Below are 26,837 nucleotides of genomic sequence, written 5' to 3' on the forward strand. Positions count from 1 at the left end.
TTCTTCCAGCGGACCGCGTACACAGCAGCGATACAGACCCGGATAACATCCATGGGTGAATTTAGCGGTCAGGTCGCCCTTAGGCACGTTATTGGCTGCTGCCCCCCCCCCCCCCCCCCCCTCACGTCACTACCCCCTTCATTTCGGGGCCAGTTCAGATGCCTCAAAACCACCAATGCAGCCCCAACGTCACCCCCCACTACCGCCTCCGCACCACAGATTGCTGCCCATTGTCCCATGCTGGTCAGTTGCAGAATAAAATATGAAAAAAAATGAATAGCGACCAAAAAAAAAGTCTGCCGCCTGGCCTCATCAGCCTGGTGTGCCGCCCCTGGGCACGTGCGCAGACCTTATGAATGCGGCCGCTACGTGCGAATGCAGCAGTTGCGTTCATCTCTGATTGAGGCCCCATGCAGTTATTCCAGTGGTTCCCAAACGCAGTTCTCGGGGCACCCCAAAATTCCAGGTACTAGGAATATACCTGTTTGTGCCTGCAGCTAAGCATGGATATCCTTAAAACCAGGACTGTTTAGGAACCCCTGCCTTGACCTACGTGCTGGCTCACTCTAATAGCAGGCCACACTGCGGCATTAATTCATCCCCTGCGGGCTGCGAGTGACAGCGGGAGACACGGGCTCACACCGCAGCAGTAGCGCAGTACTGAGGCTGCTGCAGCGGCTGGGCAGGCACTGCAGTTCCCCACACGCCCGGCAGGGGTCCCCAGCGACACGCCTGGCATGGAGCGCGCATGCTCAGCAGCGCCGCTGACGTAACACGGAGCACAGGCCGCCGCTCTCCCCAGCGATCCCCCGAGGGCTGGGCCGGCGCATGCGCGCTGGGCGGGATCCGGGTACTTGTCAGGATGAGAGCTGCTTTCCAAGATGGCGGCGGAGGGAGGAGGGAAGGAAATGAACGAAATTAAGACCCAGTTCACCACCCGGGAAGGCCTCTACAAGCTCCTCTCTCACTCCGAGTACAGCCGCCCCAACCGGGTGCCCTTCAACTCGCAGGGCTCCAACCCCGTCAAGGTTTCCTTCGTCAACGTCAACGACCAGTCCGGGAACGGGGAGAGGATCTGCTTCAATGTGGGCCGAGAGCTCTACTTCTACATCTACAAGGGCGTCAGGAAGGTAAGAGCGCCCGGGAGGGGGCGGGGCCGGGCCGCCGGGTGACCTCACATGATGCCCTCTCCACACCCTGCACACAGGAGGCATAGGCTGGGCATGGGGTGTCCGGACACGGAGGATGGGGTGTCTGGGGGATTGGGACAGGGGGGCCTGTTGCGGGGGGGATTGGGGTGTCTGGGGGATTGGTGTTTGGTGCGTGGGGGATGGGTCATGGGGTAGGTGGGGTATTAGGCGTGGGGGGTGTCAGGGGGAATTGGGCCTGGGGTGGGGATTTGGGTTTTTGAAAGACTGGGCCTAGGGTGCATGGTGTGAGTAGGATGGGTCATGGGGTATTGAGCCTGGTGCGCGCAGAGAGGATTTGGGAGCCCGGGGCATGGGGTGCCAGGCTATTAGGCCAGGTATGGGAGGGGTATTGGGCCTGGTGCATGGGAGGGGGGGTTTGGGGTATTGGGCCTGGGAAGCCTGGTGCATGTAGCGGATGGGGTATTGGGCATGGGGTGTCTAGGGGTATTATGCCTGGTGCGCCCAGAGGGGATTGGGCATGAGGTGTCTCTGGGTATTAGGCCTGGTACAGGTGTGGGGGGTTGGACCTGGGGAGTGCTGCACGCGGGGGAATGGGGCATGGGGTGTTTAGGGGTATTAGGCCTGGTGGGTGGTAGGGGATTGGGCCTGCTGCATGGGGGTATAATGACTGGGAGATTGGGCCTGGTGTGCGGGGAGATGGGTCCTGGGGATTGGGCCTGGTGCATGAGGCGGATGGTCATGAGGTTGCTGGGGGTGGGGTAGGGGCACTTAGTGGGGCTGGCGCATGGAGGGATGGACATGGGACTGTAGGAGTGACTAAATGTGACTGTAGAATAATAGTAGGCAGGGTATGTAATGCTTTTGTGTAATAATGGCAGGCAGGGTATGTAGTGCTTCTGTGTAATAATGGCAGGCTGGGTATGTAGTGCTTCTGTGTAATAATGGCAGGCTGGGTATGTGGTGCTTCTGTGTAATAATGGCAGGCTGGGTATGTAGTGCTTCTGTGTAATAATGGCAGGCCGGGTATGTGGTGCTTCTGTGTAATAATGGCAGGCCGGGTATGTGGTGCTTCTGTGTAATAATGGCAGGCAGGGTATGTAATGCTTCTGTGTAATAATGGCAGGGTATGTAGTGCTTCTGTGTAATAATGGCAGGCTGGGTATGTGGTGCTTCTGTGTAATAATGGCAGGGTATGTGGTGCTTCTGTGTAATAATGGCAGGGTATGTGGTGCTTCTGTGTAATAATGGCAGGCCGGGTATGTGGTGCTTCTGTGTAATAATGGCAGGCCGGGTATGTGGTGCTTCTGTGTAATAATGGCAGGCCGGGTATGTGGTGCTTCTGTGTAATAATGGCAGGCCGGGTATGTGGTGCTTCTGTGTAATAATGGCAGGCTGGGTATGTGGTGCTTCTGTGTAATAATGGCAGGCTGGGTATGTGGTGCTTCTGTGTAATAATGGCAGGCCGGGTATGTGGTGCTTCTGTGTAATAATGGCAGGCCGGGTATGTGGTGCTTCTGTGTAATAATGGCAGGCCGGGTATGTGGTGCTTCTGTGTAATAATGGCAGGCCGGGTATGTGGTGCTTCTGTGTAATAATGGCAGGCCGGGTATGTGGTGCTTCTGTGTAATAATGGCAGGCCGGGTATGTGGTGCTTCTGTGTCATAGTCCATTTCACATCACTAAATCACTGACCTGAATAAACAAGTTGCCTTGAAGCGATAGATTAGTTTCAGTTTAATCTCCCCTACTTGAAGTCAGCCATATTGGTTTGTCTTAGAGTAGTAATTATGAAAGTGGTCTGCTAACAGGACATGTTTTCCAGGTCTTCCCACAGTATAACTGGTGAAATAATTCAGTTTCACATCTGGTCTACTAGCTCTCAGAATGTCTGTAATGAATATACTTGTACAACAGCGCGTAGATGGGAGGAATCATGGACTATCTGCTGTCCCTGAGGATTGGGATAAGATGATGGCTGTGCGCATCTGACGCGGTATCATTTTTGTCTGGTCGTCCTGGCTCCATGTATGCTTTTCTCTTTGAGAGTGAACCATAATTGTACATTAACTTGCTTGAAACAATTGAATATGTTGTAGTTGTTATGCCGTTATATTCAGTTGAGCAATAGAACTTTTCTGTTTACTAGCACTAAGTTGCTTGCTGCATGCAGCCATTTTTTTGTGGAAGTCTGTCCCACACCCAGCTGAAGCGACTTTGATGCATCAATATACAGCTAGTCACCGTTCCTACAGCTGCCAAGCTGCACTGTAAAGCTGGGCACACACTAGACTGTTTCTGAACGATAACGGCCCATCGTTACGATAATTGTCCGGTGTTTCCACACAATATTGTTAACGATGCGTGCTCCTGCGGGTCGTTAATGATATTGTCTGTACATGCAGGTCAGTCTGACGCTATTGTCAGAAGCTGCATGCTTGAGGTTTGTGCTAGATGTCGTCACTGAATGGGGATGCATTCAATATCCCGGTTGACATGATCCCGGCGCCTGGATACCGACACCTATTCTCCCTCTTGGGGTGTCCACGACACCCGTGGAGGAAGAATAAATAGCGTACGTGCGCCACCATGCCCGCAAGGGTCTCTGCTGCACTCACTCTGCTGCCGGTTTTCTGGCGCCTGGCATCCCGCGGTCGGGATTCTGACCGCCGGTATTCAGATACCAACCCCACTGAATGATATCGTTCAGTGTGTATGCACTATTTTATTATCATCATCATCATCATCATCAGTTATTTATATAGCGCACACATATTCTGCAGCGCTGTACAGAGAATATTTGGCCATTCACATCAGTCCCTGCCCCAGTGGAGCTTACACTCTATATTCCCTATCACATGTACACACACATGCATGCTAGGGTTAATTTAGTTGGAAGCCAATTAAACTACCAGTATATTTTTGGATCGTGGGAGGAAACCGGAGCACCCGGAGTAAACCCACTCAAGTACGGGGAGAATATACAAACTCCACACAAAGCCATGGTGGGAATGGAACCCATGACCTCAGTGCTGTGAGGCACTATCTCTTCTGCCCCGGAGTTAAAGGGCAAACACTGACGATATCGCTTATGTGTACCCAGCTTTAGAATGAATGCTCTTGGGCAGTCATTGGCCTGCTAGCTCTTGCAGAACTACAAGTCCAAGGATGCTTTCCTAGCTGGAGTTTCACTGATCGTGCTGGGTCTTGTAGTTCCCATAGTTTGTCTACCTGTTTCATCTAGGTTTTTTGTTTTTGGGCCATTCCATGTCCCATACAGGACGGAAAGAAACTTCTACTTGATAACTCCGCTCAACTCTTTTTGGGCGGTAACCTATTAGTCGCGGTAAATTACCGCTGCTAAAGGTCTCGCCCGGGGCTATCCTATTAGCCCCGATAAGCTGGCGGGAGCTGTGGATTATTGGGGGTTTTGCCTCGCCAGATCCCCGGAAATGACAAACGGGGCTGGTTCTCACGGAAAACACAGGTTTCACTGAACCTGTGTTTTTGGGGAGAAAGGATTTTTTTTTTTTAATAGGGTGGCCTGTAAAAAGAAAAAAAAACTTGGTCAAACATTGTGGAAAAATTGCGAAATACTAAAGTTTTTTGGGCACTTTTTTTTTTTTTTTTTCCCTTTTTCTTTTTCACCAGGGCTTATGAGAGGGCTATGACTTATACAGCTACAGATATTTTTTTTTACCGTGTCACGTATGGGACATTTCATAGTTCAAGCTGCTCCAGTATTACTGTGAGATCTCACTGTGGCCGCTTCACAGTTCCCAACATTTCAGGCCGGCAAAACAGGACACAACTTGGCAGTGCCCCCGATCTGTTCACATTTGGGATGAGCATGTGCTTAAAATAGCCAAGCCGACCCTATGTGTGCAGCGGGAAACTGCAGCTAGTCACTGGGTGTGCAGATCCTGCAATTAGTGCACGTTGGTAAATATGATCGCTGTATCGCTGCTAGGAACACTGCAGCTAGTCACTGGGTATGCGGATCCTGCAATTAGTGCACATTAGTAAATATGATCGCTGTATCGCTGCTAGGAACACTGCAGCTAGTCACTGGGTGTGCGGATCCTGCAATTAGTGCACATTAGTGAATATGATCGCTGTATCGCTGCTAGGAACACTGCAGCTAGTCACTGGGTGTGCGGATCCTGCAATTAGTGCACGTTGGTAAATATGACCGCTGTATCACTGCTAGGAACACTGCAGCTAGTCACTGGGTGTGCGGATCCTGCAATTAGTGCACATTAGTAAATATGATCACTGTATCGCTACTAGGAACACTGCAGCTAGTCACTGGATGTGCAGATCCTGCAATTAGTGCACGTTGGTAAATAATATCACTGCTAGGAACACTGCAGCTAGTCACTGGATGTGCAGATCCTGCAATTAGTGCACGTTGGTAAATATGATCGCTGTATCTCTACTAGGAACACTGCAGCTAGTCACTGGGTCTGCAGATCACGCACTTAGTGCACGTTGGTAAATATGATCGCTGTATCGCTGCTAGGAACACTGCAGCTAGTCACTGGGTGTGCGGATCCTGCACTTAGTGCACGTTGGTAAATATGATCGCTGTATCGCTACTAGGAACACTGCAGCTAGTCACTGGGTGTGCGGATCCTGCAATTAGTGCACGTTGGTAAATATGATCGCTGTATCGCTACTAGGAACACTGCAGCTAGTCACTGGGTGTGCAGATCCTGCAATTATTGCACGTTGGTAAATATTATCGCTGCTAGGAACACTGCAGCTAGTCACTGGGTGTGCAGATCCTGCAATTAGTGCACGTTGGTAAATAATATCGCTGCTAGGAACACTGCAGCTAGTGACTGGGTCTGCAGATCACGCACTTAGTGCACGTTGGTAAATATGATCGCTGTATCGCTGCTAGGAACACTGCAGCTAGTCACTGGGTGTGCGGATCCTGCACTTAGTGCACGTTGGTAAATATGATCGCTGCTAGGAACACTGCAGCTAGTCACTGGGTGTGCGGATCCTGCAATTAGTGCACGTTGGTAAATATGATCGCTGTATCGCTACTAGGAACACTGCAGCTAGTCACTGGGTGTGCGGATCCTGCAATTAGTGCACATTGGTAAATATGATCGCTGTATCGCTACTAGGAACACTGCAGCTAGTCACTGGGTGTGCAGATCCTGCAATTATTGCACGTTGGTAAATATTATCGCTGCTAGGAACACTGCAGCTAGTCACTGGGTGTGCAGATCCTGCAATTAGTGCACGTTGGTAAATAATATCGCTGCTAGGAACACTGCAGCTAGTGACTGGGTCTGCAGATCACGCACTTAGTGCACGTTGGTAAATATGATCGCTGTATCGCTGCTAGGAACACTGCAGCTAGTCACTGGGTGTGCGGATCCTGCACTTAGTGCATGTTGGTAAATATGATCGCTGCTAGGAACACTGCAGCTAGTCACTGGGTGTGCGGATCCTGCAATTAGTGCACGTTGGTAAATATGATCGCTGTATCGCTACTAGGAACACTGCAGCTAGTCACTGGGTGTGCGGATCCTGCAATTAGTGCACGTTGGTAAATATTATCGCTGCTAGGAACACTGCAGCTAGTCACTGGGTGTGCAGATCCTGCACTTAGTGCACGTTGGTAAATATGATCGCTGTATCGCTGCTAGGAACACTGCAGCTAGTCACTGGGTGTGCGGATCCTGCAATTAGTGCACGTTGGTAAATATGATCGCTGTATCGCTACTAGGAACACTGCAGCTAGTCACTGGGTGTGCGGATCCTGCAATTAGTGCACATTAGTAAATATGATCGCTGTATCGCTACTAGGAACACTGCAGCTAGTCACTGGGTGTGCAGATCCTGCAATTATTGCACGTTGGTAAATATTATCGCTGCTAGGAACACTGCAGCTAGTCACTGGGTGTGCAGATCCTGCACTTAGTGCACGTTGGTAAATATGATCGCTGTATCGCTGCTAGGAACACTGCAGCTAGTCACTGGGTGTGCGGATCCTGCAATTAGTGCACGTTGGTAAATATCGCTGTATCACTGCTAGGAACACTGCAGCTAGTCACTGGGTGTGCGGATCCTGCAATTAGTGCACGTTGGTAAATATGATCGCTGTATCACTGCTAGGAACACTGCAGCTAGTCACTGGGTGTGCGGATCCTGCAATTAGTGCACGTTGGTAAATATGATCGCTGTATCGCTGCTAGGAACACTGCAGCTAGTCACTGGATGTGCAGATCCTGCACTTAGTGCACGTTGGTAAATATGATTGCTGTATCGCTACTAGGAACACTGCAGCTAGTCACTGGGTGTGCAGATCCTGCAATTATTGCACGTTGGTAAATATCGCTGCTAGGAACACTGCAGCTAGTCACTGGGTGTGCGGATTCTGCAATTAGTGCACTTTGGTAAATATGATCGCTGTATCGCTGCTAGGAACACTGCAGCTAGTCACTGGGTGTGAAAATCCTGCACTTAGTGCACGATGGTAAATATAATCGCTGCTAGGAACACTGCAGCTAGTCACTGGGTGTGCGGATCCTGCAATTAGTGCACGTTGGTAAATATTATCGCTGCTAGGAACACTGCAGCTAGTCACTGGGTGTGCAGATCCTGCACTTAGTGCACGTTGGTAAATATGATCGCTGTATCGCTGCTAGGAACACTGCAGCTAGTCACTGGGTGTGCGGATCCTGCAATTAGTGCACGTTGGTAAATATGATCGCTGTATCACTGCTAGGAACACTGCAGCTAGTCACGGTGTGCGGATCCTGCAATTAGTGCACGTTGGTAAATATGATCGCTGTATCGCTGCTAGGAACACTGCAGCTAGTCACTGGGTGTGCAGATCCTGCACTTAGTGCACGTTGGTAAATATGATCGCTGTATCGCTGCTAGGAACACTGCAGCTAGTCACTGGGTGTGCGGATCCTGCAATTATTGCACGTTGGTAATTATCGCTGCTAGGAACACTGCAGCTCGTCACTGGGTGTGCAGATCCTGCACTTAGTGCACATTGGTAAATATGATCGCTGTATCACTGCTAGGAACACTGCAGCTAGTCACTGGGTGTGCGGATTCTGCAATTAGTGCACTTTGGTAAATATGATCGCTGTATCGCTGCTAGGAACACTGCAGCTAGTCACTGGGTGTGCAGATCCTGCAATTAGTGCACGTTGGTAAATAATATCGCTACTAGGAACACTGCAGCTAGTCACTGGGTGTGCGGATCCTGCAATTAGTGCATATTAGTAAATATGATCGCTATATCGCTACTAGGAACACTGCAGCTAGTCACTGGGTGTGCGGATCCTGCAATTAGTGCATATTAGTAAATATGATCGCTATATCGCTACTAGGAACACTGCAGCTAGTCACTGGGTGTGCAAATCCTGCACTTAGTGCACGATGGTAAATATAATCGCTGCTAGGGACACTGCAGCTAGTCACTGGGTGTGCGGATCCTGCAATTAGTGCACATTAGTAAATATGATCGCTGTATCGCTGCTAGGAACGGGATGCAGTCAATTTACCTCCAATCAAAATCCGACGGTCGAAATCCCGACAGCAATTGACCGATGGTCAAAATCCCGACATGGACAAAATACCAACAAGGTGAAAATGCCGACATGTAAAATGCAGACAGGTCAAAATGCCGACATGAGTTTTTCATGAGTTTTTCATTGAAACCGACTTGTTCATACTTTACCATCCCAGTGGACTTGGAGGGGGCATATAATAGTGTGCCGAGCGCAGCGAGGCACCGTACCTGAAGCATGGTGAGCGCAGCGGTACATTTATATGGTGTTCATGTCGACCTATGTTGACATACACACACAAAAATAATGAAACCCGCATGTCTGTATTTTACCTGTCGGCATTTTGACCTTGTCGGGATTTTAAATGTTGGGATTTTGACTGTCGGTCGATTGCTGTCGGGATTTTGATTGGAGGTATTTCATACTGATCCCCCTAGGAACAGGTTCCTTCTGAAAGGAGTTATGAAGTCATGTTACGCTCACTAGCTTGTGAATAGGTCCTGGGGGGCCTTCTGTAACTTGCATGTTTAGTAATGACCTTTTGTCTCCATTCCTTGTGTGTGAGTACATCATGGACCGCCGTATAGTACCGGAAGTGTCACAAAGGCAGTCATTATACAGGGATACTAGGGAACAGAACTGTCCCTTATTATGTGCACTTTGCTGATCAGCCAGCTCCGGTCATGTGTAGGAAGGGCAGAGCATGTTGCATTATATATCCTGTGCCCTTCCTACACATGACCGGAGCTGGCTGATCAGCAGTATGGGATCCTTGGGTAATGATTAGATGCCATCCCTACGTCACATCACCAGCAGTAAATGAAAGCTTTTCATGTGGTTCACCTTTAGCAGATCATTGTAATCTCAGTGTCACACGTCTCGTCCGCGCTAATTTCCTGCACGCCTAATGTGACTTGCACTGGAGGCCTTTGACACACGACTTCCCAGGAAATAAAGGGTGTGTTTGCTCTGCAGAAGCCAATTCCCAAGATAAACCTAAGTGGAGTGATGAAAGTGTCTGCTGGGTGAGCTCACGTCTGGGCCCTGGTGCGTCTGGTTCCCACTCTAGATTTGTGAGAGGTGTTGATGGATCCGTGTTCTGACAGGTTGGGTTTGTATGGCCACACTGGTATACAGAAAGCCTTTTCTGTCAGTTCCTGATGCTGCTGGGCCAAGTAGAAGTGTAAACTGCACGCCAACCCGGTGCCACCTCCAGGCTCCTGGCACTGCCAGCTTCACTGTGGTGATGTGACGGTTGCAGCACCTCATTGCTGGCGTGCGGAGTATGTACTTTGTATGAGGAGTGCGGGGGGCAGTACTGCCGCAGATGTAGGTGTCTGACGTGAGGGTGTGATGTTTATTGCGCAGGAATGGACCTGTTACAGCTCTTCTACACGTTCTGTTATACAGACTGATTTTCATATTAAACCCAATAGATGAGCTGATAGCGTAACACTACTTCAGCATAGTGCTGTGTTCCTCGTGTCTGCTGCTCAGTCCCCGCTCCACCATCATTATGGTAAGGGATCTAGGAAATGAGCTGGGTATGAAATGCCGACGGATAGTATCCCGCTGGTGGAATCCCAACCGTCAGAATGTTGACTGATTTCTGGTTAGCAGCCTAGCCTTGGCCGCCCCCCCCCCCTTCCCGCGGCCTAGCCTTGGCCGCCCCCCCCCCCCCCCTTCCCGCGGCCTAGCCTTGGCCGCCCCCCCCCTTTCCGCGGCCTAGCCTTGGCCGCCCCCCCCCCTTTCCGCGGCCTAGCCTTGGCCGCCCCCCCCCCTTTCCGCGGCCTAGCCTTGGCCGCCCCCCCCCCTTTCCGCGGCCTAGCCTTGGCCGCCCCCCCTTCCGCGGCCTAGCCTTGGCCGCCCCCCCCCCTTCCGCGGCCTAGCCTTGTCCGCCCCCCCCTTCCGCGGCCTAGCCTTGGCCGCCGCCCCCCCCCCTTTCCGCGGCCTAGCCTTGGCCGCCGCCGCCCCCCCCCCCTTTCCGCGGCCTAGCCTTGGCCGCCGCCCCCCCCCCTTTCCGCGGCCTAGCCTTGGCCGCCGCCGCCCCCCCCCCCTTTCCGCGGCCTAGCCTTGTCCGCCCCCCCTTTCCGCGGCCTAGCCTTGGCCGCCGCCCCCCCCCCTTTCCGCGGCCTAGCCTTGGCCGCCGCCCCCCCCCCTTTCCGCGGCCTAGCCTTGGCCGCCGCCCCCCCCCCTTTCCGCGGCCTAGCCTTGGCCGCCGCCCCTTTCCGCGGCCTAGCCTTGGCCGCCCCCCCCTTTCCGCGGCCTAGCCTTGGCCGCCCCCCCTTTCCGCGGCCTAGACTTGGCCGCCCCCCCTTTCCGCGGCCTAGCCTTGGCACTCTCCTTTGGGATCCGTTGGCGTTGATACTGTCAGGATACCGTCTGGATTCTGCTTGCCTGGATCCTCACTACATCCTCTCTAGTTTTATTTCTGGCAGCCTAGCGATGTTCCTCCGTCAGCAGTAAGCCTAGACTCTGCTCGTGGCTGGCCAGTTACATTGATGGATAACACCGGACCACTGCAGGTGGAAGACCAGAGCTTGCAGCGCGGTACTCTGGCACTTGGCATTGGAGTGTAGCAGCCTCCTGCTGCCTGTGCCCCTGGATTTATAAAAATAAGTGTCCCTGTTACGCCGGACTTCCTGTGTGTTACTAGGCCATAGAAAAGGACACCTCATCTCTGATATTAGGCGCTAGAACATGTATCACTACGTTTTAGCATTGTTTGGGGTCGATTCTATTCGTCAACTAATGAATAGCGCCGGGAATTAGCTCCCGACGCTATTCAATTCAGCAACTAGTTACGTCGGCGATGGCCCGTTCTCGCCGACAAAACAGGTAGTTTTGTCGGGAGAACGGGCATTCTCCGACTTAACTCCCCGGCGAGAGGCTGATTCCCGACAGAATCAGCCTCGCGCCGGCCGCGAGGCAGCACTTTTGTCGGGTTTCTCTTCTCATCCCCCGGGGATGAGAGAAGAATTCCCGACAATTGCAGGTAACTAGTTGCTGAATTGAATAGCGTCGGGAGCTAATTCCCGGCGCTATTCATTAGTTGCCGAATAGAATCGACCCCTTTGTTTGCACATAAAGGGTTTGTGTACTGTGGCTTCTCCCCAGTTACGTGACATTAAAGCCCCTCTCAGCCAGCATACAGTGCCCGGAGGATGGTATCTATACTAGGCTTATACAGAGGCTTGCTGTGTCATGCTAGCAGTGCTGATCGCCAGGCGGTATCTATAGAGGTGCAGGGTGAGCCCTGTACATTACTGCAGCTAAGGGGAAGCACGCTGCATCCTGCTTGTTACAGGCTGGAAACACTCCAGCAATTGTAGATCCCAACAAACGAGCTGCTTAAAATATCCCATTGAAGATGATGTGAAGAGGTTTTGGCTGTAAGAGATGTTCAGACTCTGTAACGGTGGTGATAGAGAGCGGGCGTGCACGCCTGGCCTGTACAGTGACTTACTGCGTAGCTCCGTGTCTTCCTGCTCACCGCGCCCTGTAAGACACAAATCATTGGACCCTACTGGGGGGATTCTGTATCACTGGGCAGTAGGAAACCTGTGTTGAACTACAAGTCCCAGCTAATATTTCAAAGAGGGTGACTATTGGTGCCTTATGTTTCTGTATGCATTGTACATATATTTTTTGGGGGTGTGTGTGTGACTGGATGGGCTTTCTCTGGGTCTGCACCTTGTGACTGAATGGGCTTACTCTGCTGTTCGGTAACCTATTTTTAATAAGTTTCTGATATAATGCAGCATATTCCGTTGCGCTTTACGTTTGGAAACAGTGATAACACTGGGTAATAACAAACAGTCATAGAGGTAGGAGGGCCCTGCTCGCAAGCTTACAATCTATAGGGAAATAGGCGTTGATACACAAGGATGGGTGCTATCTATTGCAGAGTTGTCCACCAGATTGCAAAAGTTTTTGGTAGCCTGTACGATGTGGTCACACAGCAATGATGAACCGGTGTCAGGAGGAAGGGAAAGTGAAGAAAGAGAAAATATGTGAGGATGTGTGCGGACTGTACAGAGGGGATGTAATTGGGTAGGAAAGTTTCTGTAGGCTATGTGGGCAGTCCCAGAGATTGATACGCTTGTCTAAGGAGGCGAGTCTTCAGGCAACGCTTGAATGTTTGCAGACTAGAGGAAAGTCTTATTACGCGTGGGAGGGCATTCCACAGAGTGGGTGCAGCCCGAAGAAAGTCCTGCAATGAGGTATAGAGTGAGAACAGCAGAGGACCTAAGACTGAGCCTTGTGGTACTCCAACTGAGAGGTATCAAACAGGAGGTAGATTCAGAGAAGTGGACACTGAAGGAGCGATTAGATAAGTAGGATGAGAACCAAGAGAGGACCGTGTCCTGAAAACCTAGGGATTGTAGTGTCTGTACGAGAAGAGAGTGGTCACAGTGTCACATGCAGCAGAGAGATATATAGAAGAATAAGTAGTGAGTAATGGCCTTTAGACCTCTCGGTGACCAGATCATTCACTACCTTAGTCGGTAGTGTCTCTGGAGTGCTGGGAAAGCCTGACTGACATGGGGTCCAGTAAGTTGTGTGATGCCAGTGTGTCCTTCTATCTGCCTGTTAATGGCTCCTCCTACTGCGCCGTAAGGTTTATTTGCACTAACAAATTCCTACTCCTGACTTAAGATGCTTCCTTACTGGGTAGGTGTGTATGTGGTCACGCTGCTGCAGAACCTCCTACTTAGCCATGGCTACTAATCCAATGGGCCACTTACTGTGGGTTGCTTCTACTTTGGTAGTGGGCAGAGGGCGAGACGTTGTGTCTTGCTCAGGACAGCTGGAGAATAGGTAAGCTCTTGTCTGGTAGTCACAGGATATCGGCAGATGCTGGTGTTTTGGAAGCCGTAGATTTTTATAAGCTACAGTCAAATGTTAAAAAAAGCAAAGTACTCTGTCTCACCTCCAGGTATATACAGTGCACAGAGATACATAATCAAAGTGTCTTCTCATGAGACCAAACGTAGCACTGCAGCCACAGATACAGCCTGACAGCTGATCCTTCCTGCTGCCGCTGCCTGGCTGGCTCTGGCCTCACAGGCAAGTAGATTTCTATTTGGAAAAATGTGGCTTTCTGCAGCGGGGTACACTGTTCCACAGGGAAACATCGGGTTGTAGAGTTGGATCTTGATCCAGAGACACCAACAGGCTAAAGCTTTGACTGTTCCCAGGATGCATTGCATGGCCTCCACTATAACCCTGCCTCCGGACACTGGAGCTCAGTTTGTAAGTTGGTTCCCTCATAGCAGGTCACTTAACAGGTGGGGCTGCGCTAGGCAGCCCTGAAAAGAGCTTTTTAGAAGAACAAGGCCTAGACTTGGGCCTTTGTCTGGCCTCCCTCAAGGTTCATATTTCTGCCTTGTCGGTGTGGTTTCAGAGGAAGATTGCGTCCATTCCTGACGTTCATACTTTAACTCAAGGCGTTTTACGGATTCAGCCTCCCTATGTCCCTCCTGTGGCTCCATGGGATCTGTCTGTCGTCTTGAATGCCCTGCATGAGTCTCCATTTGAACCTCTTGAGTTTGTGGACCTTAAATATCTTACACTTAAGGTCGTGTTTCTGCTGGCTATTGCCTCTGCTAGGAGGGTGTCGGACTTGGGCGCTTTGTCCTGTCATCCACCCTTTCTGATTTTTCACCGTGACCTAAGGTGGTATCATCTTTCCATCTTAACCAAGAGATTGTGGTTCTGGCTTTTATCTCTTCTGGTTTGTCCTGTGGTGCGGGCTCTCCGTATGTATGTGGAGAGGACTGCCTCTCTCAGGAGGTCCGATACCCTTTTTGTACTTTTTTGGTTTTCACAAACGTGGCTGGCCTGCGAATAAGCAAACCTTGGCCAGATGGATTAGAATGGTGATTGCACATGCTTATGCACAGGCTGGTCTTCCAGCTCCTGCTGCTATCAAAGCCCATTCTACTCGGTCTGTTGGACCTTCTTGGGCGGCCCACCGAGGTGCGTCCGCTGAACAATTGTGCAAGGCGGCGACGTGGTCCTCAGTGAACATGTTCATTAGGTTCTATGCCTTTGATACTTCCGCCTCCCAGGATGCTTCCTTTGGACGCTGGGTTCTTGTGCCCGCTACGGTGCATCCCCTCCCATGAGGAACTGCTTTAGGACATCCCCAATGTTTACCTGTGGAACACAGTGTACCCCGCTGTAGAAAAGGAAATTTATGGTAGACTTACCATGGTTAAATTCTTTCTGCGAGGTACACTGGGTTCCACAGGGCACCCACCCTGACGCACTTAGTTTCTTTGTGTTTGTATGGCATTAGCCGCTGGTCCCTTCTCCTGTCATGAGAACGTGGTTCTATGTGACTAATATCTGCCGGCTCTCTTACCTGCTACTGCATTGGACTGGTTAACAAAACTGAGCTCCAGTGTCCGGGGTTATAGAGGAGGCGGTGCAGTGCATCTTGGGAACAGTCAAAGCTTTAGCCTGTTGGTGCCTCTGGATCAAGATCCAACTCTACACCCCAATGTATTCCCTGTGGAACCCAGTGTACCTCACAGAAAGATTTAACAACGGTAAGTTCTTACCCTAAGTCTCCTTTTCTGTTGCTGTATTACCAGGACCGCAGATCTGTTTGAAGCACAATGTGGCATATGGCACAGTGCAGGAGGTGCCCTTTGAGCTTTTGCTTGGTTTTGAGTACAGAAAGATGCTTGTTATACCCCTTTTACATCACCACAATAACCCAGGTTATTGATGGGGATTATCCGGGTTGCAGTTTGTGTAAAAGGGTCCCCAAATAATAACCCGGATCCAGTGACCCGGGATTCCAACCTGGGTAGCAAGCAGGGAAGGACCTTTGTAAGGGGGCAGTGTAAAGGGTTGACCTGGGTCTTGTTACAAGCCAATGGAGAGCCAGCTTACCGGAGCTTGGAGATGTAGGGGGATATTCAATTAGTGCCGAGTTTTCCGACAGTCAGAAAACCGTCACTAATTCCAGTGTTTGGGATTCAATAGGTGTTTTTGACAGTTTATTTTTTTATAGTCCGTTTTCGCCATGCTTTTTTTTTTCTGTGGTCGAATCTGCATGGGCGAAAACGGATCAGTAGACTGTCAAACGCCCGCGAATTCGACAACGCGTGGCATGGCGGCTATTTCGCAAACCCACGTGGCTTTCGCCTGGGCGGATTTTTCGAAAAGTTGAAAAATCGTAACGGGCTACAGAGTACACACTACCCCAATAATCGTTTACTTCTAAACGACCCCAGACTCAGCTGGAGTATAATGTATCGGTACACTATATACTAGACATGGACCAGTGTCCTTACACACTGCATTTTCTCACCACTATCCTTATCTATCCTTCTCTCAAAGTATGTCCGTCTCCTCGGGCACATTTTCTAAACTGATTCTGGTAGGAGGGGCATAGAGGGAGGAGCCAGTGCGCACACTCAAATTCTTAAAGTGCCCATGGCTCCTAGTGGACCCGTCTATACCCCATGGTACTAAATGGCACACACTAAAACTGTTAATGGCCCAACAACCCAATATCTGCCAGGTCGGCCCAGTGCGTTCCTAGATTTACAGTCCCACCTTTTGCTGTTGGAGGGAGCTCAGCGTCACTTTATATCTGTGCCCCATGTACGGTAGAGTCACATAGGCAGCGGCAGATTGGCGGCGGTTGTGGAGAGAGTGGATGTTTTAAAGGGGCAGTCATTTAAAAGGAATGGTTGTCCTTTTAAAAAATAAAATAAAAATAACCTTCCCATCTCATTTACCCTTAGGTGTGCTCCAGCTGTAGTGGTGTGCAGCACTGAGTGCCATAGCACGTCCTGTATATACTGTAGAATAGCAGCCCTCCAGTGTGTTCTATGACTGTCTGTACAAGGGAAGGCCACGGCAGCCAGTGTTGTGACTGTGCGTCATGCATCCAGCATTACCAACTCTATTAATGGGTTAAATCACTTCAGCGTAACTACCAGTCAGCGCACTATGTAAATCTATAATGCACAATATATTAAACAGAGATTAAAGTGATAGCAAAGCCTCTCTCATTTCCTCAGTGGTATAGATGGGTGTAATGTCATTTTAGGGCTGTCTCCGCCTAGCGTATAAGAGATACGGGTCTGCTGTGTAGACGCTGTGTGACGCGCTGCTGGCTCTGTGTGTGTGTTCTGGGGACGTCTGGTTATTCTGCTGACAGTTGGCGCCCCGCTGACTCCCCCAGCGACTCGCAATCCGATTACAGTCCACCAGCCAGCGGATTTTCATCTCTTCCCTGTTCCGTAGATTTGCAGGAGGCATTAACAACGTGGAGGTTTAGGGACGTAGGAGCATCAGAAGCAGATTACTGAGAACATGCCGTCAGATTGGAAGGATGTGTCCTCCGACACAGCTCTGTACCTGGTGCCGGCCGCCTCTTCCAGGGAACGCTTGTAAAAATATCGGAAGCCTAATGATGTGATTTTTTCCAATTGTTTTTATGGTATAATATGTGATGCACTATAGTGTAATGTAATATGCAAATGACCTCGATTACCTTTCTCTATCGTCCTAGTGGATGCTGGGGTTCCTGAAAGGACCATGGGGAATAGCGGCTCCGCAGGAGACAGGGCACAAAAGTAAAGCTTTCCGATCAGGTGGTGTGCACTGGCTCCTCCCCCTATGACCCTCCTCCAAGCCAGTTAGTTAGTTAGTTAGTTAGATTTTTGTGCCCGGCCGAGAAGGGTGCAATCTAGGTGGCTCTCCTAAAGAGCTGCTTAGAAAAGTTTAGCTTAGGTTTTTTATTTTACAGTGAGTCCTGCTGGCAACAGGATCACTGCAACGAGGGACTTAGGGGAGAAGAAGTGAACTCACCTGCGTGCAGGATGGATTGGCTTCTTGGCTACTGGACATCAGCTCCAGAGGGACGATCACAGGTACAGCCTGGATGGTCACCGGAGCCTTGCCGCCGGCCCCCTTGCAGATGCTGAAGTAAGAAGAGGTCCAGAATCGGCGGCAGAAGACTCCTCAGTCTTCTAAAGGTAGCGCACAGCACTGCAGCTGTGCGCCATTTTCCTCTCAGCACACTTCACACGGCAGTCACTGAGGGTGCAGGGCGCTGGGAGGGGGGCGCCCTGGGAGGCAAATGAATACCTATTTTGGCTAAAAATACCTCACATATAGCCTCCGGAGGCTATATGGAGATATTTAACCCCTGCCAGAATCCGTTAAGAGCGGGAGACGAGGCCGCCGAAAAAGGGGCGGGGCCTATCTCCTCAGCACACAGCGCCATTTTCCCTCACAGAAAGGCTGGAGGGAAGGCTCCCAGGCTCTCCCCTGCACTGCACTACAGAAACAGGGTTAAAACAGAGAGGGGGGGGGCACTAAATTGGCGTTAGAAATATATAAAAAAGATGCTATAAGGGAAAACACTTATATAAGGTTGTCCCTATATAATTATAGCGTTTTTGGTGTGTGCTGGTAAACTCTCCCTCTGTCTCTCCAAAGGGCTAGTGGGTCCTGTCCTCTATCAGAGCATTCCCTGTGTGTGTGCTGTGTGTCGGTACGTGTGTGTCGACAGGTATGAGGACGATGTTGGTGAGGAGGCGGAGCAATTGCCTGTAATGGTGATGTCACTCTCTAGGGAGTCGACACCGGAATGGATGGCTTATTTAGGAAATTACGTGATAATGTCAACACGCTGCAAGGTCGGTTGACGACATGAGACGGCCGACAAACAATTAGTACCGGTCCAGACGTCTCAAAAACACCGTCAGGGGTTTTAAAACGCCCGTTTACTTTAGTCGGTCGACACAGACACAGACAGGGACACTGAATCCAGTGTCGACGGTGAATAAACAAACGTATTCCTTATTAGGGCCACACGTTAAAGGCAATGAAGGAGGTGTTACATATTTCTGATACTACAAGTACCACAAAAGAGGGTATTATGTGGGATGTGAAAAAACTACCGTAGTTTTTCCTGAATCAGATAAATTAAATAAAGTGTGTGATGATGCGTGGGTTCCCCCCGATAGAAAATTATGGGCGGTATACCCTTTCCCGCCAGAAGTTAGGGCGCGTTGGGAAACACCCCTTAGGGTGGATAAGGCGCTCACACGCTTATCAAAACAAGTGGCGGTACCGTCTATAGATAGGGCCGTCCTCAAGGACCAGCTGACAGGAGGCTGGAAAATATCATAAAAAGTATATACACACATACTGGTGTTATACTGCGACCAGCGATCGCCTCAGCCTGGATGTGCAGAGCTGGGGTGGCTTGGTCGGATTCCCTGACTAAAAATATTGATACCCTTGACAGGGACAGTATTTTATTGACTATAGAGCATTTAAAGGATGCATTTCTATATATGCGAGATGCACAGAGGGATATTTGCACTCTGGCATCAAGAGTAAATGCGATGTCCATATCTGCCAGAAGATGTTATGGACACGACAGTGGTCAGGTGATGCAGATTCCAAACGGCACAAAGGTGTATTGCCGTATAAAGGAAGAGGAGTTATTTGGGGTCGGTCCATCGGACCTGGTGGCCACGGCAACTGCTGGAAAATCCGCCGTTTTTACCCTAAGTCACATCTCTGCAGAAAAAGACACCGTCTTTTCAGCCTCAGTCCTTTCGTCCCTATAAGATCATATCTGCCCAGGGATAGAGGAAAGGGAAGAAGACTGCAGCAGGCAGCCCATTCCCAGGAACAGAAGCGTTCCACCGCTTCTGACAAGTTCTCAGCATGGCGCTGAGACCGTACAGGACCCCTGGATCCTACAAGTAGTATCCCAGGGGTACAGATTGGAATGTCGAGACGTTTCCCCTTCGCAGGCTCCTGAAGTCTGCTTTACCAAGGTCTCCCTCCGACAAGGAGGCAGTATGGGAAAAAATTCACAAGCTGTATTCCCAGCAGGTGATAATTAAATTACCCCTCCTACTACAAGAAAAGGGGTATTATTCCACGCTATATTGTGGTACTGAAGCCAGAAGGCTAGGTGAGACTTATTCTAAAAAATTTTTTGAACACTTACAAAGGTTCAAATCAAGATGGAGTCACTCAGAGCAGTGATAACGAACCAGGAAGAAGGGGACTATATAGTGTCCCAGGACATCAGGGATGCTTACCTCTATGTCCCAAATTTGCCCTTCTCACTAAGGGTACCTCAGGTTCGTGGTGCAGAACTGTCACTATCGGTTTCAGACGCTGCCGTTTGGATTGTCCACGGCACCCCGGGTCTTTACCAAGGTAATGGCCGAAATGATGATTCTTCTTCGAAGAAAAGGCGTCTTAATTATCCCTTACTTGGACGATCTCCTGATAAGGGCATAGTCCAGGGAACAGTTGGAGGTCGGAGTAGCACTATCTCGGATACTGCTACAACAGCACGGGTGGATTCTAAATATTCCAAAATCGCAGCTGATCCCGACGACACGTCTGCTGTGCCTAGGGATGATTCTGGACACAGTCCAGAAAAAGGTGTTTCTCCCGGAAGAGAAAGCCAGGGAGTTATCCGAGCTAGTCAGGAACCTCCTAAAAACAGTGCATCATTGCACAAGGGTCCTGGTAAAAATGGTGGCTTCCTACGAAGCAATTCCATTCGGCAGATTTCACGCAAGAACTTTTCAGTGGGATCTGCTGGACAAATGGTCCGGATCGCATCTTCAGATGCATCAGCGGATAACCCTATATCCAAGGACAAGGGTGTCTCTCCTGTGGTGGTTATAGAGTGCTCATCTTCTAGAGGGCCGCAGATTCGGCATTCAGGATTGGATGCTGGTGACCACGGAGCCCAGCCCGAGAGGCTGGGGAGCAGTCACACAAGGAAAAAATTTCCAGGGAGTGTGATCAAGTCTGGAGACTTTTCTCCACATAAATATACTGGAGCTAAGGGTAAATTTATAATGCTCTAAGCTTAGCAAGACCTCTGCTTCAAGGTCAGCCGGTATTGATCCAGTGGGAAAAACATCACGGCAGTCGCCCACGTAAACAGACAGGGCGACACAAGAAGCAGGAGGGCAATGGCAAAAACTGCAAGGACTTTTCGCTGGGCGGAAAATCATGTGATAGCACTGTCAGCAGTGTTTCATCCCGGGAATGGAAACTGGGAAGCAGACTTCCTCAGCAGGCACGACCTCCACCCGGGAGAGTGGAAACTTCATCGGGAAGTTTTTTCCACATGATTGTAAACCGTTGGGAAATACCAAAGGTGGACATGATGGCGTCCCGTCTGAACAAAAAACGGGACAGGTATTGCGCCAGGTCAAGAGACCCTCAGGCAATAGCTGTGGACGTTCTGGTAACACCGTGGGTGTACCAGTCGGTGTATGTGTTCCCTCCTCTGCTTCTCATACCTAAGGTGCTGAGAATTATAAGACGTAGAGGAGTAAGAACTATACTCATGGCTCCGGATTGGCCAAGAAGGACTTGGTACCCGGAACTTCAAGAGATGCTTACAGAGGTCTTATGGCCTCTGCCGCTAAGAAGGGACTTGCTTCAGCAAGTACCATGTCTGTTCCAAGACTTACCGCAGCTGCGTTTGTCGGCATGGCGGTGGAAAGCCGGATCCTAAGGGAAAAAGGCATTCCGGAAGAGGTCATTCCTACCCTGGTCAAAGCCAGAAAGGAGGTGACCGCACAACATTATCACCACATGTGGCGAAAATATGTTGCGTGGTGTGAGGCCAGGAAGGCCCCACAAAGAAATTTCAACTCGGTCGTTTCCTGCATTTCCTGCAAACAGGAGTGTCTATGGGCCTCAAATTGGGGTCCATTAAGGTTCAAATTTCGGCCCTGTCGATTTTCTTCCAGAAAGAATTGGCTTCAGTTCCTGAAGTCCAGAAGTTTGTCAAGGGAGTATTGCATATACAACCCCCTTTTGTGCCTCCAGTGGCACTGTGGGATCTCAACGTAGTTCTGGGATTCCTCAAATCACATTGGTTTAAAACCAGTCAAATCTGTGGATTTGAAGCATCTCACATGAAAAGTGACCATGCTCTTGGCCCTGGCCTGGACCAGGCGAGTGTCAAATTGGTGGTTTTTTCTCAAAAAAGCCCATATCTGTTTGTCCATTCGGACAGGGCAGAGCTGCGGACTCGTCCCCAGTTCTCTCCCTAAGGTGGTGTCAGTGTTTCACCTGAACCAGCTTATTGTGGTGCCTTGCACCTACTAGGGACTTGGAGGACTCCAAGTTGCTAGATGTTGTCAGGGCCCTGAAAATATGTTCCAGGACGGCTGGAGTCAGGAAAACTGACTTGCTGTTATCCTGTATGCACCCAACAAACTGGGTGCTCTTGCTTCTAAGCAGACTATTGCTAGTTGGATGTGTAATACAATTCAGCTTGCACATTCTGTGGCAGGCCTGCCACAGCCAAAATATGTAAATGCCCATTCCACAAGGAAGGTGGGCTCATCTTGGGCGGCTGCCCGAGGGGTCTCGGCTTTACAACTTTGCCGAGCAGCTACTTGGTCAGGGGCAAACACGTTTGCTAAATTCTACAAATTTGATACCCTGGCTAAGGAGGACCTGGAGTTCTCTCATTCGGTGCTGCAGAGTCATCCGCACTCTCCCGCCCGTTTGGGAGCTTTGGTATAATCCCCATGGTCCTTTCAGGAACCCCAGCATCCACTAGGACGATAGAGAAAATAAGAATTTACTTAACGATAATTCTATTTCTCGGAGTCCGTAGTGGATGCTGGGCGCCCATCCCAAGTGCGGATTATCTGCAATACTTGTACATAGTTACAAAAATCGGGTTATTATTGTTGTGAGCCATCTTTTCAGAGGCTCCGCTGTTATCATACTGTTAACTGGGTTTAGATCACAAGTTGTACGGTGTGATTGGTGTGGCTGGTATGAGTCTTACCCGGGATTCAAAATTCCTCCCTTATTGTGTACGCTCGTCCGGGCACAGTACCTAACTGGCTTGGAGGAGGGTCATAGGGGGAGGAGCCAGTGCACACCACCTGATCGGAAAGCTTTACTTTTGTGCCCTGTCTCCTGCGGAGCCGCTATTCCCCATGGTCCTTTCAGGAACCCCAGCATCCACTACGGACTCCGAGAAATAGAATTATCGGTAAGTAAATTCTTATTTTCCACCCGTTTGTTATGGTGACTTCCTATATTGTTGTATCTGTTCCAAAATATTACCTGTTCAGGACCATGTTCTAGAGATTCATCCTTTAGTTGGGGTGGGGTATGTAAGGTCGACAGGGATGGTAGGTCGACATGTTCTAGGTCAATAGGTCGACATGAGTTTTTGATGGGGGTTTTTTGGGTGTCGTTTTCTCCGTACTGTGACCGGGAACCCCAATTAGTGCACCGTGTCCCCTCGCGTGGCTCACTTCGCTCGCCATGCTTCGGGCAAGGTGCCTCGCTGCGCTCGTCGCAGGTTACCATTCCCAATTATAGTCCACGTGGATCGTAAAGTATGAAAAAGTTCAATAAAAGAAGAAAAATGTGAAAAACTCATGTCGACCTTTTGACCTATCGACATAAAACATGTCGACCTAGAAACCCTGTCGACCAAAACATTGTCGACCTAAAGACCGGATCCCCTTTAGTTGCAGCATTGTGTCTGTCTGCATCACTTGGCAGGGCGTGTGTATTTGTGTTACGTTGTTGCACTATAAGGTGTTATAGCATCTTGTTCACATTTCAGGCTAATTTTTTTTTAATTTTTTTTAATAAATACAAGCAGTTAAAAAGTTCCACTATGGACCCCCAAGGAAAGAAGCGCAGCAATTAAAACCACATTCGAGTGGACAGTAGCCGACCGATGTTGCTGTTTGCAACCAGTTAGCGTTCAGCGTGTGATAGAAATATCTGGCGTGCGCTCTTCTCTGGCACGTGGAAGTAACTTGATCACGTGATCTGCAACAGTGAAGCCAACTCTCAAGCATGACGAGGAAAATCGCCTCCAAATCATTTTTCTGGCAGAACACGGCAGGTATCGCAAGAACGTTGCAAATTAGATGAACGGTGATCAGTCTATAGTGTCACGAATTATCAAACACCGCAAACTCTTCCTGCCAATGATCATCCATGATCAGGGTGCCCGAGGATGGTAACAGGTGGGCACCTCACGTCCCCCTGAGCTGATGTCAGCGCGAGGTCCGTAGCGGTTTGGTCTGAGAGGGTGTAAAGTAAAAATAAAAAAAACACCTGATAAAAATGCATAAGAATTTGTCGGCTCTCCTGGACTGAAAAACATCAGTTGTGGAACAATCCGCTATGGAGAAAAGTTATATTCTCTCATTGAAGTAAGTTTTGTTCTTTTGAAAACCAAGAAAGGCCGTCCTCCGTGGGACTGACTGACACATCCTGTGAGGATTATGGCGACATTTTCTTCTAACTAACAAATCTGTCCCTTTGACGTGATGCAGGACTTTATGCTGACACTGTAGTTTCTGAAGGTGTCTGCTTACTATACTGTAGATTTGTCATGGTCTTCGTCATCCTTCCCTTGTACCAGAGCCGCCCTGTCGTCATATCACAGTAGAGCATTGCGTGGCCTTATGATTAGATATATGATTTGTCATGGTCTTCGTCATCCTTCCCTTGTACCAGAGCCGTCTTGTCACATCACAGTAGAGCATTGCGTGGCCTTATGACTAGATATGATTTGTCATGGTCTTCGTCATCCTTCCCTTGTACCAGAGCCGCCTTGTTGTCACATCACAGTAGAGCATTGCGTGGCCTTATGATTAGATATATATGATTTGTCATGGTCTTTGTTATCCTTCCCTTGTACCAGAGCCGCCTTGTCACATCACAGTAGAGCATTGCGTGGCCTTATGATTAGATATATGACTTGTCATGGTCCTCGTCATCCTTCCCTTGTACCAGAGCCGCCTTGTCGTCACATCACAGTAGAGCATTGCGTGGCCTTATGATTAGATATATGACTTGTCATGGTCCTCGTCATCCTTCCCTTGTACCAGAGCCGCCCTGTCATCACATCACATCACATCACAGTAGAGCATTGCGTGGCCTTATGATTAGATATATATGACTTGTCATGGTCTTAGTCATCCTTCCCTTGTACCAGAGCCGCCTTGTCGTCACATCACAGTAGAGCATTGCGTGGCCTTATGATTAGATATATATGATTTGTCATGGTCTTAGTCATCCTTCCCTTGTACCAGAGCCGCCTTGTCGTCGCACAGTAGAGCATTGCGTGGCCTTATGACTAGATATATGATTTGTCATGGTCTTCGTCATCCTTCCCTTGTACCAGAGCCGCCTTGTTGTCACATCACAGTAGAGCATTGCGTGGCCTTATGATTAGATATATATGACTTGTCGTGGTCTTCGTCATCCTTCCCTTGTACCAGAGCCGCCTTGTCGTCACATCACAGTAGAGCATTGCGTGGCCTTATGATTAGATATATGATTTGTCATGGTCTTCGTCATCCTTCCCTTGTACCAGAGCCGCCTTGTCGTCACATCACAGTAGAGCATTGCGTGGCCTTATGATTAGATATATGATTTGTCATGGTCTTCGTCATCCTTCCCTTGTACCAGAGCCGTCTTGTCGTCACATCACAGTAGAGCATTGCGTGGCCTTATGATTAGATATATATGATTTGTCATGGTCTTAGTCATCCTTCCCTTGTACCAGAGCCGCCTTGTCGTCACATCACAGTAGAGCATTGCGTGGCCTTATGATTAGATATATGATTTGTCATGGTCTTCGTCATCCTTCCCTTGTACCAGAGCCGTCTTGTCGTCACCTCACAGTAGAGCATTGCGTGGCCTTATGATTAGATATATGATTTGTCATGGTCTTCGTCATCCTTCCCTTGTACCAGAGCCGTCTTGTCGTCACATCACAATAGAGCATTGCGTGGCCTTATGATTAGATATATGATTTGTCATGGTCTTAGTCATCCTTCCCTTGTACCAGAGCCGCCCTGTCGTCACATCACAGTAGAGCATTGCGTGGCCTTATGATTAGATATATATGACTTGTCATGGTCTTCGTCATCCTTCCCTTGTACCAGAGCCGCCTTGTCGTCGCACAGTAGAGCATTGCGTGGCCTTATGATTAGATATATATGATTTGTCATGGTCTTAGTCATCCTTCCCTTGTACCAGAGCCGCCTTGTCGTCACATCACAGTAGAGCATTGCGTGGCCTTATGATTAGATATATATGACTTGTCATGGTCTTCGTCATCCTTCCCTTGTACCAGAGCCGCCCTGTCGTCACATCACAGTAGAGCATTGCGTGGCGTGGCCTTATGACTAGTGATGTCATTGGAACCTGACAGATACAGCATCCAGCATTCAAATCTGTAATCTGCTAAACATGTGGCGGTAACTCAGTGCATAAAGCAGCATTCCCAACCCTGGCCCGCAAGGCACACGAACAGGGCAGAGGTTCAGTGATAGCCAGGCTTCAGCACAGATTGTTAAATCAAAATAACTGAGGTAGTAATTCGCCTTTGCTCAAGCATGGATATCACTAAAACCTGGACAGTCAGAGGACTGAGGTTGGGAATGCCTGGCATAAAGGCACATGTACGTGGTTAAGAGGCTCAGTTGTTTAGACCAAACACCAGAATAGAATAAATGTGATGTGACGTTGACCGTGGAATGGTTGTTGCTGCTAGATCGTGTGGTTTAAGTATCTCCAAAAACGACCTCCTGGGATTATCGCGCACAACAGTCTGAAGAGGTTGCAGCAAGTGGTGTGCGTAACAAAAGCTATCCAGCGAGTGTCAGCTCTGTGGGTACCTGAGAGAGGTCAGTGGAGAATGGCCAGAGTGACAGGAAGGCGTCGGTAGCTGAAATAACCCTGCGCTACAGCAGAGGTGGCCAGAAGGTCCTCCCTGAGCGCCCAGCATAGTCTGCTGCCACCTGCAGAGGGTCGGGTGAGCGTTGGGCATGCACGTCGCGGATCAGGCTGGCGGTAATGTAATGGGTGGGTGGAATGTTTTCTGGCCACAGACTTCGCTGCATGGCCCTAGTCTCCCCATCCTCTAATGGCCTCTTCCAGCAGGAGAACGCACCATGCCACGTAGCGTCTCGCGCTGGTGCCACGTACATGACTGAGCTCCGTATCCTCCAGTGGCCTCCACAGTCCTCCGATCTCCGTTCAGTACAGCAGCTTCGGGATATGGGGACCAGGAGACTCTCAGGAGGAATATGGAGGGGGGCTGTCTCACACA

At 49.7% G+C, this 26,837-nt stretch overlaps 1 protein-coding gene across 1 annotated transcript in view; it reads left to right on the top strand.

The window, feature by feature from the left end:
* The first annotated feature begins 789 nt into the window (after positions 1–789).
* Positions 790–26,837, top strand: part of WDR20 (WD repeat domain 20) — a 64,530-nt gene continuing 38,482 nt past the window's right edge. The window contains exon 1 of the mRNA XM_063948557.1: positions 790–1,130. Within this exon, the coding sequence (XP_063804627.1) occupies positions 882–1,130 (249 nt within the window). The 5' untranslated portion in view covers positions 790–881. The remainder of the gene's footprint in view (positions 1,131–26,837) is intronic.

Source organism: Pseudophryne corroboree, chromosome 12 (genome assembly GCF_028390025.1).
Source record: "Pseudophryne corroboree isolate aPseCor3 chromosome 12, aPseCor3.hap2, whole genome shotgun sequence".
NCBI lineage: Eukaryota > Metazoa > Chordata > Amphibia > Anura > Myobatrachidae > Pseudophryne > Pseudophryne corroboree.